Genomic DNA, 17,841 nt, shown 5'->3' with positions numbered 1-17,841 from the left:
ACTTGAGTGGGTTTCGAGTATTTTGATTTGTTCCTCTGACAAGAAAACCGAGTTGATTGGATGCGTTTGCTCTGCATAAACTACATGTTGTCTCGCTTGATTTTCCTCCTTCACATGCTTACACAAAAAGATAAGGAGTTTCAATAAAGGTACTAAGCACAATGACGATAGGTATTTAAAAGAGGCATCTGCCCCAAACGAATTAAGCTCTATTTTTTCCCTTTCTTTCAGTTCCCCAACACTATGTCTACTGTTCAAACTGACATCTCCAATGCTACTAACACGCCACAACGGTCTGCCTTTTCTAATTTACTAAAGCACAAAATTGGTAAATTTCATAATGCTCGCAAGAGATTATCCTCACGTAGTAAAAGTAGCCCGGCGTTGATGGATTCCAAGATTCATCCATCAAAATCAAACAAGCCCGTACTCAAAAGACAAAAGTCCATTATCGATGAGATTCCAAGCTGTCAAACCATCCTTGACTTGACGTGAGTATATCATTTGTCATGTATATATATATATTTGCTATTGACACTTTTTTTTTTAGTATTTTAAAGGGGGATGACCTAACGTATGCGACTCGATCACTCATTTCTACGCTCTTTGCTCCAATGAAAGAAGATCAAGATATCAAGTTAGACCGTGTCAGCGGCGCCATGACAAACGCTGTATTTTTCGTTACGATTGGCGATAGTAAACGTATGCTGTTGCGTGTTTACGGTGTGGGATGTGATCAAATCCTGGACAGAAACAAAGAACTCGACTGGCTGAGCCGCTTGTCTCAACTGGGCATCGGTCCCAAGCTGCTTGGCATCTTTGGCAATGGCAGATTCGAAGAATACCTCCCATCCACTACGCTCACTCGTCAAGATATCCGTGAACCTCAGATTTCTACTCAAATCGCATCCCGGTTACACCAACTGCACTCTATTGTTGAAACATTCCCACCTGCTCACAATGAAACATTGGAAGTGTGGGCCAACATTGATAAATGGTATACCACAATCACAACTGAACTGATACCTGCTTTGAGCAAAAACGAGACATGGAAATCTCAGCTAGAAGTACTTGATCTGAATCGATTAGGTCATGACATCCAGCAATGCAAGCGTGTATGTCACGACAGCCCAATCGTTTTCGCTCATAATGATGTAAGTGAATTTCTACAGAGAACCAATCAGACAACTGACCCCCCTGAATCATTATGTCTAGTTACAATATGGTAACATTTTGAAAATTAACGGCACAGATGAACTCGTCGTCATAGATTTCGAATATGCTGGATACAACCCTAGAGCTGTTGACATTGCTAATCATTTCTGTGAGTGGATGTACGATTATCATGCCAGCGATTCTGCTACCATGCATTTGGATCAGTATCCCTCTTTGCAAGAACAACATATGTTCTTGGCATCCTATCTGCACACACAAGATCAGTCGCTGGTGATGGAATTGCAAAAGGAAGTAGATCAATGGAAGATGGCTTGTCATTTGTTCTGGGGATTATGGGGTTTGGTCCAGGCAAGTCAAAGTGAAATCGATTTCGATTACTTTAATTATTCTGTCCAGAGAATCAATGAATTTAGAGCTAATCTTGTACAATATTGTAAATGAATAAATCACATTTGAAAACTGTAACTGCAGAAAAAAAAAAAAAAAAAAAAAAAAAAAGTAGCTCGGGAAGCCACCCCCCTCTATTTGATTTCCAAAATGTCTTTTGAGCAGAGCGGTGCAACAAAAAGTCCAAGAAGAATCTGCAGGTTGCATCTGCTGCATGTACATTCGATACCCCAACAAGGCCCCAAAAGAGTTCAAACACTGTTAGATGTAAACGATCCCAACAACCATTGCCGTATTTGCCAAACGAGATACAGCTCAGAATGAGTCTGTCGCCAGCATCTTTGAAACACAACAACATACCAAATGAAGCCTCCCTTCCGCTACCTAATCCTCATGATCCAAGCCTTTATTGTAGTGTTGTGACATGACCAAGAAATTCCTGGCACTTTATCTAATACAATGCAAATACATGCATCAAAGGAAGCTAAATCATGCATCTATCATAAATGTCAGTTCAGTGATTAATATCAATAGTCTTGATTTTGTATTGTGCACAGTGTAAACGCTGTTTCCGAGGCAACTTGCGAGTCGTTCAAAATTCATTTATAACATCATTGCATTGAAAATGAATGAATTATAGTAAATAAGCTCTGGCAGATTGCTGCATATTTTAGATGATAGCAAAATAAGATACTTTCTAGTGTAGCTTGGTGCATTTGTATTTGCATTTGGCGCTGTATGCATTTTTCGCACACAAGTACCAGGCCGAGGCAACCGATAACCAGCTTGTAGCAGTGAATTCGACTCTGCTAGGACTCTCTGCGTATGCATCTGTGGAAGCAGTTTGTATTTGAGCAATAACATACTTGCACTGCCTCTTACCTCTCAAAAATATGCAAAATACAGCGAAAGCTGGCTTTATTTGAACCGTGTGTTCTTGTGTTAGAAACCGTTTTAGACCGCCAGAATAGCACCAAACAATTGCTCTCATCTGGCAGTTACTTTCTGACACCTTTGCTCAGCTTTTTGGGGATCAAAAAAAAAACGGATGAAATTCGACCAAAAAGCATGAGGTACCTCTCATGGTTTTCGTCGAAAATCAAACGATCGCATTTTTGACCTTGAGAATGAAGACTTTTACTATGGCATACATTGATTCAAAATGTTCCTCTCGATCCAAAGTAACCCCAGGAACCACTTTTGTACAACTCTCCGATGCAAATTGTTGACATTTTTACCAAAAACTTCATTTTATATTTTCCAAGATTGCTCTCTATCTTGCTTTGAAACAGTTATTATCATTAGTACCATTGGATGCGTCCTAAAAAGTACTCTAAGAGAGCTTAAGGAAGAATGGTATGATCATCGCAATTTTATAGTTAAATTTTGCAAAATAGAACAAACAGGTCGATCTTACTCAAAGTTTATCCAATCTTGGCAATCCAAAAGGCCGGAGATTCAACCAGGGTTAGCAGCCCACCAAATGCTTTCCTGATGAAGACAAGCGATGTTTTTTGAGCATTGTTGAAGAAGAAAATTGCTCATCAAAAAAGATACAGTAGCTCATTGCCTATTACTGCTTGTTATAATAGGCATCTTGACATCTGATCACTATAGCTGTTGCAAGTAGCTTATCTTAATGCGAAATGCAAGATCATCTACCTTATTTACCATTTCGTCACAAAGCATGAGCGTTCTCATGTAAATTCGTTATTATGAGGAGGTTTTCTTTCTCAAATCAAAAAAGCAAACAAATGCCAAAATACTCTTTCCCCCCCCCCCCATATACAAAGATGAATACCAAATTTTGTGGTACATTGACCAAGTCAATTACATCAGATTGAGCAGACAACGAGCGCTTTCTTCCCCCCATTAGTCTATGCAATGTCTACTTTCTAAATACTTCACATTGACGTATTTTTGGTAGCATGTCCCTGAGGTTTTCTTAGTTTGCTCTGTTCTGTTGTACCTGGAAATGATTTAGAAACTAGTGTAGCAAATCAATGTGTGCGTGTGTGCTGAAGAACAGGAATTGACATATTTCATGCCAGCACTGATACCTGGATGGATTGACCACCAAACTGACAAGCAGCTATACCATCAACACTGCTTTGTAACGCTGAATACGATACGATGGAAGGTTTCAAATTTTTGTTGCAACATGGAAACTGCAAATTATATGCGAATGCAAGGCCTTAGTTCCAAACGACTACAAACATTCCCAATCGAAAATGCCATCATCTCATGGTGCGTTGTTGTGGCAAATACTGAGTTTGAATTGTCCAACATTTAATGTGAGAAACTTATGCTCCCTGTGGATAGTATATATATATATATATATAGCTTTCTTTAGTTTCTGTGTTTCTTTTTCGTTTCTTCTTCTTCTCCTCTATACAAGTTACCCACTAGTTCATTTATAATGTCAAACAGCAGCAAGAAACAATACCAAGTCGTCGTTCAGACCAACAACTTGAAACAGTAAAATGGCAGCAATCAAGAGACCACTTTCTTGCAGATAGCTAATTTATGCATTCATTTTTTTTTTTTTTTTTTTTTTTTTTTTTTTTTTTTTTTTGCTCCAACATTAGAATACCTGACTTTGCTAGAAAGCCTGTGTTGGGCTTCTCTACCTGGTCATCACAATTGCTGGATGATGTTCCTGGTTATGGTGGAAAGCATCTCAATCCATGGTATATTATTCCTCAGGACAGACAACGTGTGTGTGTGTGTGTGTGTGCCATGAATGTCTAACACGACTACTAGGTTCAATGAACAACAAATCAAGGATATTTCAGACACCATGAGAGAAAAAATGCCATCCTACGAGTACATCAATTTGGATTCTGGCTGGTGCAACTCTTGCGATGAATACGGACGCTGGGATGTTCGAAAGGATGTCTTTCCTAACGGTTTACGGCCTATTGCTGATCACTTGAAGAAAAATGGTCATAAACTAGGCTTGTATATTTTACCTGGTATTCGACAAGACGGTGCGGATAAAAAAAAAACCATCAAAGGAACAACGCATACACTGGATGAGCTGGTGCCTTCCAGAAAAGAGGGCTGTGGATTCAAGGGAACGACATTTATGCCTGATGAACACAACGAACTAGTGCAAAAGTACTATGATTCCATTGCCGATCTATTTCACGAGTGGGGTGTGTCCTTTATCAAGCTGGATGCTGTGGGTCCTGGCGGTGGCAGCGAGTACTATCCTTTCACAGCGCCTGACAATCGAGCCTGTACGCAAATGATGCACAATGCATTCAAACGGTACGATATCTGGCTGGAAATTTCATGGCAAATTGATCCAACCTATGCAGATGAATGGGCTCAAATCTCCAACGGTGCTCGTATTTACGTGGACATTGAATCCTATTCTACCAAAAGCATGACCTCGTCACATCGTATCATGCAACGCATCACACCGTGCGAGAAATGGGCAGACACATGTGTGGTGGGCAGTGATTACGGATTTTATATTGATCTGGACGTGGTTCTGGTGGGGATGACAGTCAATGGCAAGTGTGTGGATGGACTGGACAATGATGATGTACGTCAAACCTGTATCAGTTTCTGGGCCATTGTGTCATCTGTGTTCTGTATTGGTTCCGATCCAAGAGCTATTCCCGAAAAATACCTCGAGTGGTACAACCACAAGGAAATACTGGAAATTCATCAAAGCGGAGTCATGGCAAGACCTATTGGATCTGGTAATGTGTGGCAGAACAGAAAGCAAGTGTGGTGGAAAAAGTTGAAAGACGGGCGCATCTATGTCTGTCTGATCAATGCACATACATACATCTTTATGCTAGGTCTCTCTCACGAGGTGACCGTCAATTTCCAGGATATCGGTCATTTCAAAAAGGCACAACTCAAAGATGTATGGACAGGCGAACATTTAGGCTTATACGATGACAAGTACAGCATTGTCTTGAGAGCAGGCCAAAGTCAAATGCTGCTACTAACACCTGCTGCTTGAATTCAAGCAATACTCCTATACACCTATTTATTTGCAATAAACACTGCTCTTATTTGTATATTTGTTTGATGATAAAAGCTGCTACATCCAGGTCCTACATGGCGAGCAATGTGGAAATCAGTGATAAACCCAATAATATATATATATATATATATACGGTAGTCTCTTACCTGCCAATATTGCATATGTGCACTGAAAGCACTCAAGTATGGATTCTCTAATAAACCCTCTTGTATGCAGTAGTCCACTCTTCCCGTTGCATTCAGCATCTTTAGCTTCTGGGCGCCTTGAGAATAGGGTGTTGCGTTGGCTGTGGGCAGTGGTATAGGCGGCGACTTACGAATAGACGATTTGCCCTTGATGCTGCTGCTACTGCTGTTGTTCTTGTACCTGAAATCTGTTTTGGAGAAGGCGTGTGCTGGATCACTGTTGGATCTAATGCGAGTCAGGCGATTGATGGCAGTGTCATCCTCCTCCGTTTCTTTGGCAGAAGGTGTTGCTCCACCATCATCACTGTCATGCTGGTACACATCATCTTCTGCCGCCGGATGTGCGTCTTCATAGATTTGTTGTCTTGATAATCCCAAACCACGCATAAACAAGTTTGTCGTCAATCCCATTTTGAATGATTCGTACATGGCACCTGCTCGATTCGCAATACCAGATCCGACATTGAAACTGGCGTCAATCACACCCTTTAAACCGCCCTTCATGTAAGGAATGGGTTCAGGCTTCAGTTTAGCAGTGTAGTGTCGCGCAATAAGAGGTTCAAGTCGGTAAGCAACTGGATCTGCTTTGTGAAATATGTTGTACAAATTGTCTACTGCAGGATAACAGAAATTGATGGATGTGGGTGATGGTGATTTGACGTCGGAAAGGGCAGCATGAGCATCTGACAACGATTTGCGCGATGCAATTTTGAATCCTCGTAATAGTAGGATGACGCCCAGTGGGGATCCAGCTGCAAAAAAGTTTTGTACTGGAAAGGTCAGTGGCGGTAGCTTTCTATCGTTGGTTTTGATGCTTGGTATAGGGTGCTCTTCTAACGGCTGTCTAAGGTGATCTGGGGGTGTGGAGGGTTGCAATGTCAGCATATCAAAGGCCAGTAAAGACTAGTCATCGTAGATCATTAGTAGAGCAATTTACAAACATACGCCCTGGCATACTCACCCCGAGCGAGTGGCCAAATATGGACACTTTGCCCTTTTCAAGGAATTCAGGGTTTCTGTTGCCAAATAGGCGGTACACTCTGTTGATCTCTTTGGAGATGATCTGTGTCATCAATTCACGGTATCTAGGTGTCATATACAAGGGCACTATGTGCTGATTTAGTTTTTCTGACTCAAATACAGCTGTACAGACTACAAACCATCCATCAACACATCGGATACCACAGTTCTGATGTTGGGCACACCATCCAATGTCAATTCATCTAACGTGGGACATCCATCTTCTACGCCCAGAGTACCGAGATCTGCCTCAAACCCTTCCTCATCGTCCGCTGCCATACCAAACTTGATGTCTTGTCTCCACATGATGGGCAGTACCTGAATACCGTTCGTTCTATTGGGCGTACTTGTCGTTGATATGGCTGCAGGATATGCTAATTTAAAGGTCTTTCTCATCACATTGACATCTAGGCGACGTGTTAGTGTTCCCTCTTGTTTTGCAGCCTGGAGTCTATTGATTACCATGCACAAATGTCTGGCCTGTTCTTTCAGACATCTTTTGTCCAACGCCGTGAATGACAAACATCAAATGATCAATCTTTCGCACCTCTTCCTCGCTATTCTCATTATCGTAATCCTCAGCCTCATTGGCTTCCATTTGCTGCTTCTCCTCTTCTTTCACGTTCGATTCCTCATCCGAAGATGAATCTACCTTGTCTTCATCAACCGCCGTGGGTGCTGCTGATTTGGATGCTGTTGCGGATGATGTTTTGGATTTTTTTGTCATCTCTTCCACTGCTGGATAGCCTCGAATCAGACGAGTTCCACCTAAATTCTGCTTGTTGGTGAGTCGAGTGATGATGCTCTTGGCAAACTTGCTACTGGTGCTATTTCTACAAGGACACGTTTGGATCAGTCAACTGACAGAATGGTTGGCTGGAGGGCCTTGTCACTTACGATAACAGCCAAGCATGATTTTCGCCTGTATATACAATGTATTGTCCTAGATATGGGCCCAGTAGGTTCCACTGTTTGTCCACTGGTTTTTGTGCTAATGACATTTCTAATTTCTTTTCTTCGACAGTTGTTTCTGATGCGGTTATGGAGGTGGATGCGGGTGCTGATGTGGACATGATAGCAGTTGTGGAGGTGCTAGCGACCGGAGACGCCGTGCCTTTCGCGGGAGCAATGGATTGCGCTGCTTCATCCTCCATACCAGCAGTAGTAGCTGTTGTTGTTGTTGTTGCAGTAGTATTGGCTGATAAATAAGGCTTGTGTTTACTAGCATGAACATGTTTCAATGACAGCACTTTTTTTACTAATGCTTGGCTCTAAAGTAACTTACTAGTAGCCCAATTCAATTTGCTCGGCAATGTTCTCTTCACAAGGCACCCAACCGTCGCTTTGCATGAACCATGTCGCTCTACGTACCTCATAGCTAGGTCCCTCCCAGTACACTGGACTGATGGTGCGCTGAGTTACATCCACTTCAAACAGATGATCCTCGTTAACAGGCACCTTGGCTCTGACATCATGGTTCTATACAAGGTACGATTCAGCATTTTTGTTTGTTGGTTGATGCAATGCTTATATGAATGCTCTTTCTTTACCTGGTACGCTTTTTCAAGTGCAGCAGAGTCACGTTGAGAAAAAGGAACCCATTTGGATGATAGTTTAAGCTTTGGTGTGGATGGACTGTTTGGTATAGGGGTTTTGTTCAAGGTGGATGAGCTCTTGGCTCTTCTAATTGAAATGGGATCTATTACTGGGTTATCGATAGCATGAAACCTAGAGGGGATGATTGAATTCAACAAGCTCACATCGTTTGATTGAATTGCGACTTACCATCGAGGTACTAATGGTGGGACATCAAGGTCGGGTATCAGGCTCAATGGCCGAGGATTTCTTCTCTGATAGGTAATGTCCTTTTGCTTTGCGTCGGGCTCCAACATGCTGTATAGTACGAGGCGTGAGCAAAAGAGTAAGAAAGCAAAAGAGCGACGTTTTTTTCGCTTTACGTTTAAATTTGTTGTTGGCTCTGTTGCAGCAATTAAATCCCAGTTTATCTTTGCGCATGTATCATCATTTATACGAAAGCCTACTGCCGCTGTTGTAGCGTCAAGGCCTACCAATGGCTGTTTTTGTTTATCACTTGCTGGTAAATGTTTATGATGAGACACCATTCCACATTGTCAACAAAGGATTCCAGCACTACTATTGGGTGATTTGGTCTTACATGATATTCGGCATCAAAACATTTGCAAGTTTCAAAACATGCTGATCAATGACAACAGCATATATCCAAACATTATTGAATCAATCTTGGTGCAGGCAGCATTTCTCCAACACAAATCTTTGATGATCAGTGTTGAAGCTCTCTCGCTAACGTCTGATTCCAAATGCTTTATGCTTGAAGCATGATCTGAACCTCAGTGTGAATGTTCTAATCATTTGGATTCCTTTGGCAATCTCTGCAAATTTCATCTTGATAGCGCTTGTATGTACCTTTGAATTGAGTATTCGATGGCTCCAAGCACCAGAATGGATAGCCCGCTATACAGCTTTGGATGAAATGCCATCAAAGTTTTGGGTAAAAATATAGATCCATAGGATGCCATGGCATGAAATCCGGTCACGAAGGATGTAAATTAGCAAAGCTGCAAAAGCACCCTCTTCTTCTTTCTCTCTTGTACCAAACATTAGTTAAAAATGGGTAAATGGACAGATAAACTCTATATCACGCACTCAGAATGGAGTGGAGAGGTTGGCCAACACTCTGCTTCAGCTGGTATTTCTGGAAAAACAGCATCTTCCGGCTTTAAACGACTCCCATTCTACTGTTGTTCACTTTCATTACAACCTTTCGAGCATCCAGTCTGCACAGCTGATGGAGTCATCTTTGACCTGGTTCACATCATACCCTACATCAAAAAGTACGGCACCAATCCCGTCACTGGTGAGAAGCTCCAGACCAAAGATTTGATCAAGTTGAATTTCCACAAGAACGAAAAGGATGAATTTTACTGCCCAGTTACGTTCAAGGTGTTTACAGATCATACAGCTATTGCAGCCATCAAAACCACCGGCAATGTGTTTGCATACGATACCATCGAGAAACTAAATATCAAAGCAAAGCACTGGAGAGATTTAATCAATGATGAGCCTTTTACTAGAAAAGATATCATTATGATCCAGGTATAAAGATAGCAACTACAGATCCAAAAAGAAACATACGATAATGACACACTGTGGAATAGGACCCTCATAATTTGGAAAAACGGGACATGTCAAAATTTGACTATGTCAAGACCAACAAGAAGGTGGTGAACGTCGCAGAGGAACTCGAAAAACGAAAGCCCACAAACAACATCAATGTCGCTGGAATGGGAAACACTAAAAAGGTATTCGACGCACTGGCCGTCAAAAACAAAAAGGAGGAAGAAGGAGAGGAAGGTAATACCAAGAAGGTGCCTACCACGTTTCATCAAACCAAAGCCAAGCTGCCATACAACGCTGCTCATTATACGACGGGTGAGGCAGCTGAATCATTCACATCTACCGCCATGAGCACATACACACAATCAACAAGAGCCTTGATCGATGAAGACGATTTCATGTACAAAAAGATCAAATCCAAGTCGTACGCGCGTATCATCACAAACTATGGCAACATCAATGTTGAGCTGTTTAGTGACCGAGTGCAGCGTACCTGTCATAACTTTGTGCAGCTCGCTAAAACTGGTTACTATAATGGTGTTTTGTTTCATAGAAACATCAAAAAGTTTATGATTCAAGGTGGTGATCCTACTGGCACGGGTCGTGGTGGAGAATCTATTTGGAAGCGTGATTTTCCTGATGAAATCAAGACGACTCTGAGGCATGATGCTCGCGGTGTGCTGAGTATGGCCAACAAGGGAAAGGATACCAATAGCTCTCAATTGTAAGTACTGTAAATCTTGCGTGATCAAAGAAGGAAACTAATACCGTGCGGAACATGTAGCTTCATCACGTATGCTCCAGCACCTCAATTAGACGGAAAGCACACTGTGTTTGGTAAAGTGGTGGGAGGATTGGATGTGCTCAAAAAGCTGGAAGCCATACCAGTGGACGAAAGAGATCGACCCGAAAGAGACATCAAGATCAAGCAGATCCAAGTATTCGTCGACCCATTTGAAGAGTACCAGACTAGATTGAAAAACAAGCTTGCACATGAAGCAAATAGAGACGCAGAAGACGAAGAAGCACGACGAAAGCGAGAAAAGGAGGATAAAATGGGCTGGTTTGGACCAAGTATATCTAAGCAGACTGGATCAGAGACGACTGCTAGTGTAGGCAAGTATCTCCAATCGGCTACTTCTGTTCCTGATGCGTCAAAGAAGAGAAACGCTGATCATGTGGATCACAGTGCGACTGATGAAGAGGAAATCGGTGTGTCTCAAAAGAAATTCAAGGCATTGCAACAACAATCGCAGCAAAAGAAATCTTCGTACGGAAATTTTGATAATTTTTAGTAATAAAAGTAACACACATCTGAGAGATTTTTGCTACTTCAATAATGCTATCAAGCTTTTTCTGCATCGAAATTATAGTGCTAGTTTGTATGTAGCAGTGATAGACGCCAATTGTTTATTGGGAGTTGTTTATTAATATTCGTCTTGCTGAGAGTGCATTGCCAATTTGACATGTGGTGAGATTCTCTTGTTTTCTAATCAATCAATCACTTGCTTGTCAATCTAGTATTCATTTACTAGCCGATCTATCTCGCTACGCAAGATGTCGGCGTCGCCCTGTGAGCTCTCACCAAAGACATTTTAAATCAGATATAATATTTTGGTAGATCAAGAAGATTTTAAACAACCATTTATCAGTTAGTAAAAGAAAAGCTATATCAGAACCAGGAGGAGGAGAGGAGGTATCTCCCTCAGCATCCTTTTTGCTTACACTGATATCAAGCAAAGCCTATTATCGGGACGATATGAAAGGAAATTCAAGTTTTATGCAGCATTTGTACACCACAGTCCTCCATTTTCTAATAACAGAATTGTCATATCATTTACTGCTGCCGATGCTCAATAATATGGCGACATGAAGCTGATCATAAGTAATTACAGGACTTGTGTAAGGTCTACAGCGACTTTTTTGAGATATTGCCATTGCAAAAGACACATCCATGAGGTAAACCTCCCCAAAAAAGGTATTTGCTCTAAGCAGTTGCCCTTTCAATTCCATGATCCCCATTTAAACAGCATCGCAATCATCATTGTCATCAACAGAAAGGCATTTGGGTCAGCCAGCAGCAGCGCCGCCCGCCAAAATTGATTCAATCTCAGCTTATTTTTTCTGCTCAAGATTGGACAGACTTTGTCTATTTTCGACTTCTTCAATTTATTTTGTGATAATCGACTATATGAAATGTGGTTTTCAGACGATGCCTCCTAATACATTCCTGGAGCATTTTTCAAGGCGCTTCCAATGGTGCTAATTGTAATAAGTGTTTTGAATGAACCTATTGAGCAATTCTGAAAAATACGAAGTAAGGTTTTTGGCCAAAATGTCAAAATTTTGCATATAAAGACCTCATCAAAGTGGTTTCAGAGGTTACTTTGGATCGAGAGAAACATTTTGATTTGATATACACCATAGTAAATGTCTTCATTTTTGGTGTCAAAAACGCGATCGTTTGATTTTCGTAGAAAACCAGGAGGTACCCCTCATGCTTTTTGGTCGATTTTTGGCCATGGTTTTTTTTTGGCCCAAAAAGTTGAGCAAAGGAGTTAGGAAGTTACTACTACTCAAGTACAATTGTTTGGCGTTATTCCGGTGGCTCATAAAGGTCTACATGTCAAAATATAAAGGCTAGAAAACTGTCCAATTTGGTTATGTATTGCTTTATGGTCTATATTTACACGGCATGAATCACTTCTTTAGTAGTTGAAGTCTTCTGGAAGAGAAAACCAGAATTTGCTACTTGAATACTTTGGTTTTGCACTTTCGCTTCGCTACGGTAAAACCCTCATTGAGATTAATATTACCAAATGTTGGATTAGATGCTTAGTTGTCATAGGTTTTGCACCTTTGCTTCGCTACAGTAGAACCCCTCTATAAATCAATGCTATCAAATATTGAATTAGACGCATTATGTTCTTCCCCCAAAACCCCTCCCCATTGCCGGCTTTGCCGGTGGGTTTATTCACCTTGAGCGGCACACCATTCTTTAAAATTTTGAAAGGATATGATTGACTTGTCTACTTATGTTGAATTTTTTACAGTATATATAGTGACTAGCCGATCTATCTCGCTACGCTCGATGACGGCGTCGCCCTGCGGGCTTTGGCCGATTACAATAAAACTGATTAAATCAATGGTTATAAAGGGTAAAAAAAATATATAGAGTAGTTATATTAGGTAGTATCTGAAAATAGAACTTCAGGATACACCACATTTTCTGTGTGCTTCATATTTTCGGGTAATAAAATAGTCATGCCATTGGCAGATGTTGCTCTTGACATGGCAACATAGAGTTGACCATGAGTAAATACGGGACTCCTGAGGTCCACGGCAACTTTCCTGAGAGATTGACCCTGCGACTTGTTGATGGTCATTGCGAAAGATACTTTAACCGGGAATTGCTTTCTGATCAAAATGAATGGCAATGTGCCAGGCAATGTAGACAAAGTAAAGCGAGGAATCAACTCGACTGCACCTGACTCTCCGAGGATTTTCACCTTGAGGACATACTGTCCAATTTGCTGAATGATCAGCCTTGTACCATTGCACAAACCTCTTTCAGGGTTGAGGTTTCTCAAGAGCATTACAGGAAGACCTACTTTCAACTCCAAAACTGCTGGCGGCAGCCCTGAAGGCGAAAGGGTTTGCAAATACTCTGAGGGATAGGCTTGGGTCTCCGTGTTGGTCAGATCAGACTGAGCTGTGTCAGCAGAGTACAGAGTGACCTTTTCCCCAATCACGTTCTCCATCACCTTGCTGTTAATAGCATCAACGTTGACGTTCTTTGAACAGAGAATAGCTCTTTCCTTGAAGAAATCACTATTTTGCAGAGGACACTGCAGAACATGCTGAGGATAGATATCTTCAATGAACTGATCAAGATCAGTCATCTGCCTCAAAAAAGAGGGCAAAGCAATGCTGCCAATCATGGATGGTTCATACGACATTTTTCCTATCCAATCTGCAAATTGCCTATCTGTGTCATTGGAGTTGGCAAGTCTCATATTCTCAGTCAGGCTCAGCTTTTGTAATTTGGGCCATAATCTTGACGATTTCAGTGAGGCATTGACGATTTCAGGACGGCCACCTTGCCTAACAACAGGTGGAATTTGAGCAAAATCACCGCCAAGAACAACAGGAATACCACCAAAGGTAACTTCATCACCACGACTACAAATATCACGAAGTGTTCGATCAAAAGCTTCAAAGCAATATCGATGCTGCATTGGCACTTCATCCCAAATTATCAATGCTGTCTCTCGAATGAGATCAGCAAGGTCATCGTTCTTCTTGATCGCACACACAGACTGCTCGTGGATGTTGAGTGGAATGGCAAAGCGAGAGTGTGACGTACGCCCACCAGGAAGTAGCAAAGCAGCAATGCCAGAGGAGGCAACACAGAGAACAATTTTTCCTTGGCTTCTATAAAAGTGACAAAGAGTATTGTAAATGAAGGTTTTGCCAGTGCCAGCTGGACCTTGCAAAAAGAAATGTGAGCTGTTGGCGTTGCTGTTGATGGAGGAGGTGATGGTCTCAAATATGTGCTTCTGGGTAGCGTTCATTTGAGCATACTTTTGCTGATACGAAAAGGCTTCTTGATCTTGGAGATATGACATTTCATTGAGTATCAATGAATTGCGCTGTATGCCAGTCATTCTGCTTATCAAGCCATTCCAGTTGAAGAGAGGCAAAGGCAAATTGAACTGACCTAGAGATCTGTCTTGTGCACCAAGAGATGTTTGCAACAGATATAAGCCGTAATCAAGACTTCGCGTTCCATGGTAAAATTCAGCGTCAGGTTGCACGCTGAGCAGCAGCGAATACCCTTTTTGCACGATTGCATGCTCAAGATCATCACAGAAACTTTCACAGAATTGATCCCAAATCTGAACAGGCGATACCAATGAGTTGAACATGAGCGCAGAGACAAACATTGAACGCATTGCGTAGCCAGAGGCAAAGGTAGCAGCTTCTTCAAAGGCTCTGGTCCATTCTCCATCATCTTCGATCAAATGCAGCATCATACAGGCCTCGCGAAAGGTGGCGTACTCGTGATTATTGACAGTTCTCAGATGAGAAAACGACATGGCTCCTCTGACAACTGTGAGCAGCAGACGCAGATAATACCTCTCACCGGCAGCAGGATTGCAGTAATACATGCGCCCAATTGACATTCTACTCGAAGACCTAGGCTTCCACTTTTTTGCATTCTGCTGCCAAGTCATATGTTCAGGGAACTCTTGATAAAGCAACGGTCGAAAACCGGGTTTGCCGTGATTTGCATGGTTGTAATGAAAGTAAGCCATCAAAGTAGAGCGACTCTCTCTCAATACTTTGTCAATTTTCTCCTGTGGCCATTGGGGATCAAAATAAACAGGTTGCTCGTTTTCAAGATGCACAGCAAGTGGAGTAACAGATGGGCTTTCCTCATGCATTGGGAATTCAAACAACCTCCATGCAGCTTCAACAGGACTAATATAACGGCCATTTAGATACTTGGCTACTTCGTTATTCTGAGTTGTTGCTGTGGTAGTGGCATTTGCTGTTTCAGTGGCTGTGGTGGTGGTTGTAGTTTTGAGCGTTGTCTGATCAGAGCCTTTGTAAATATACTTGTTGATGTACTTGATTGCCTGGACGCTACCACATACTTCGACATTTACATGGGCATTGTATTTTTTTGACAAATAAGGGTTGTATGGCACCACCCACTCATTCGTCATGTGGAAATCGCGGTAGACACCCAACTTGTCCTTGACGCGCACCTGATGAGAACGACCATCTCTTCTTCTTCTATAAGTAGGATAACCATCAGCACTGGTCACCGTTACTGGCTGGTAGTTTTTGGGAAATTTCTTTGAGCATACATCATTGCCAAAAGCATCTTGTACCATACACGGAGACTTTGAGTTTAGCTCGCCACATGGGCCATGCATCATATTGCGAGTGATGATTGCATGCAATTCAGGTTCTTCTTCAACATTTGGGATCTCAGCGCAAATGATCTGATCAATCCTCTCTGGCGTATCAAATCTATCTGTTTCTGCATCCAAAAACAATAGCATATGACCGTGAGGGAGACCACGCTTTTGATACTCAATAGTCCTTACAATGCCTTTATAACAGCCAAAGACCTTTCTGTCTTTCAAGTCTTTAAGCAGCTCTCGGTGCTTAAGGTTGAATACTCGAGCAACCAAGTCGGGGCGATCAGCGGCTGTTTGGCCTGGCAACAATTCATCTTGGATCTCCCTCCAGTTTGGGTTGGCAGTAAATGTGATGAATAACGTTGGCTTACCAAAGAATCTAGAGATAGCCATTGCATTTTGATATAGCTGCATCATGAATCGCGGTCCACCAGTGAAGCTACTGGGCAAGATGAACGTCTTTCCCACCTGTTCGAGGTCTGAGTCAGCAGCAGAGGTAGCATCAGCAAGTCCTTTATACACATCAGCGCGAAGATTCGTCTGATTGACTTTGATCCAGTTCAGTTTTGTTTGCTCACAGATTGCCCAGGCATCAATCACATATTGTTGAAATAGACGTCTTGACAAAAAAATGATCTTTGACTCGTTGTTTCTAACATGCAATCGAAATCTGTAGAACACGCCCTGGGTAAGTCGGCTATCTGACACTTGTTGTTGTTGTTGTTGCTCTGCTGGTGTCTCATCTTCTTCGCTCTCAATAATCATGGCATCAGCAGTTTGCGCTGACGATTGCAGTCTTTGGCCCCAATTCCACCCATATTCACCTCTAGGAAAAAGCAAAGCATAATGAAGAGGCATATATGCAGCATGCGTCTCATTGATACGCTTAAACTGGCCTTGAGCCCTGGCCGAGGAATTGCTACGATATGTGATCAAAATATCTCTGAAACTCCTGTCAGAACACTCGTTTGGAATGATGGCAGCAATCTCGTTGACAGTTGGCAGATTTTGAGTGCGTCTGTCCTGGCCAACAACCAATTCCATTTGCATCTGAGGACTGAGCCTGATGTGAGCATTCTCGCTAACACCATCTTGAGCTTGCCTCTCCTCTTCTTCTTTCAGGATTTCGTGAGCATGTTTGTAGATGCTTACAAATGGATTGCCACAAACTACAGGATCAGCAATCATTTCACTCAGTTGCTCAATGATCGTGTCGTCCAATCCTTGATTTCTGGGGTCTGCACAGCGAATCGCAGCGGCATACTCTGGGTCGTAAACGTACAGCTGGCTATACTTTGGCACATTGCTCAAATTTAGTGGTGCTTGCAAGTGATAGAGTTCCCCATGAACACGAACCGGCGTGATGCCGCCTCTCATCTCATTCTCTCTATCCCTTTGGAGCTGCTCAGGCGTAGCATCGGTGCCAAATGATGTAAATGCGAACAAAGTGTTGTATTGTCGCATGTGCTGCAAAAAATGAGAGGATCGAGGATGGCTTCCGTTGATCAAGCTATTTAAAGGCTCGGGAGGCTCTTGCAAAAGGGGCAAGACAGCTCTACCTTTTTTGCAGCAAGCATGAAAGCAGTTGTCGTTTACTCGCTGTTGAACAGCCCTCTCTGCGGCCCAATGCAAAGCTCCACATCCATCACATTGGTTGTCCATTCTGCCCAAATCTGAACGTTGTACTCTTCCAAGTTCTGATACAAACGCTGCAGGTGCTCTTGGTGTTCTTCGATTCGCCAATCTTCTTTGCCTGGCGTAATTTCGCGCTCGTTCCTGAATTTGAGTACAAACAAAATAAACCATTGCGTCTCAGGGTTTTATTAGGCGTTAAAAGCCATTTTACTTACTCGACATGAATCACATTTCCGATAAGCATAGTCTACTGGAAGAGCAGCTCTACAGGTCGTGCAGTGTCTTGTTTGAATAGTAGGAGGCATATTATTACGTACGTATAATAACAAAAAGCAATGTATCA

The 17,841-nt window shown here is 42.1% G+C and overlaps 5 protein-coding genes across 5 annotated transcripts; 3 read left to right on the top strand and 2 right to left on the bottom strand.

Moving 5' to 3' along the window:
- Positions 1-243: 243 nt before the first annotated feature.
- RCF2_1 (Replication factor C, subunit RFC4) lies at positions 244-1,617 on the top strand (the record flags this gene model as incomplete). The annotated part of the gene is made up of 3 exons (XM_064819816.1): positions 244-491; positions 551-1,154; positions 1,216-1,617. 3 exons carry the CDS (start codon positions 244-246, stop codon positions 1,615-1,617), a joined length of 1,254 nt encoding a protein of 417 aa, XP_064683736.1.
- Positions 1,618-3,982: 2,365 nt separating this feature from the next.
- ATC70_000398 (uncharacterized protein) lies at positions 3,983-5,545 on the top strand (the record flags this gene model as incomplete). Its single annotated transcript, XM_064819815.1, has 3 exons — positions 3,983-4,041; positions 4,152-4,253; positions 4,327-5,545. The coding sequence occupies 3 exons, from the start codon at positions 3,983-3,985 to the stop codon at positions 5,543-5,545; spliced, it is 1,380 nt and encodes a 459-aa protein (XP_064683735.1).
- A 49-nt stretch (positions 5,546-5,594) lies between these two features.
- On the bottom strand, positions 5,595-8,666 carry SHP1 (protein phosphatase regulator; the record flags this gene model as incomplete). Its single annotated transcript, XM_064819814.1, has 9 exons — positions 5,595-5,639; positions 5,716-6,657; positions 6,716-6,861; positions 6,915-7,181; positions 7,237-7,607; positions 7,672-7,995; positions 8,060-8,253; positions 8,325-8,502; positions 8,560-8,666. The coding sequence occupies 9 exons, from the start codon at positions 8,664-8,666 to the stop codon at positions 5,595-5,597; spliced, it is 2,574 nt and encodes an 857-aa protein (XP_064683734.1).
- A 757-nt stretch (positions 8,667-9,423) lies between these two features.
- Positions 9,424-11,225, top strand: ATC70_000396 (uncharacterized protein; the record flags this gene model as incomplete). Its single annotated transcript, XM_064819813.1, has 3 exons — positions 9,424-9,909; positions 9,972-10,654; positions 10,715-11,225. 3 exons carry the CDS (start codon positions 9,424-9,426, stop codon positions 11,223-11,225), a joined length of 1,680 nt encoding a protein of 559 aa, XP_064683733.1.
- A 1,890-nt stretch (positions 11,226-13,115) lies between these two features.
- Positions 13,116-17,669, bottom strand: PMT4_1 (Dolichyl-phosphate-mannose--protein mannosyltransferase 4; the record flags this gene model as incomplete). The annotated part of the gene is made up of 1 exon (XM_064819812.1): positions 13,116-17,669. One exon carries the CDS (start codon positions 17,667-17,669, stop codon positions 13,116-13,118), a length of 4,554 nt encoding a protein of 1,517 aa, XP_064683732.1.
- Between the last annotated feature and the right edge of the window lie 172 nt (positions 17,670-17,841).

The sequence above is a fragment of the Mucor velutinosus genome, assembly GCF_035048745.1.
Source record: "Mucor velutinosus strain NIH1002 chromosome Unknown tig00000041, whole genome shotgun sequence".
Lineage (NCBI taxonomy): Eukaryota > Fungi > Mucoromycota > Mucoromycetes > Mucorales > Mucoraceae > Mucor > Mucor velutinosus.
Note: the sequence above shows the minus strand (reverse complement) of the source record. Positions and strands in the feature narration are given on the sequence as shown.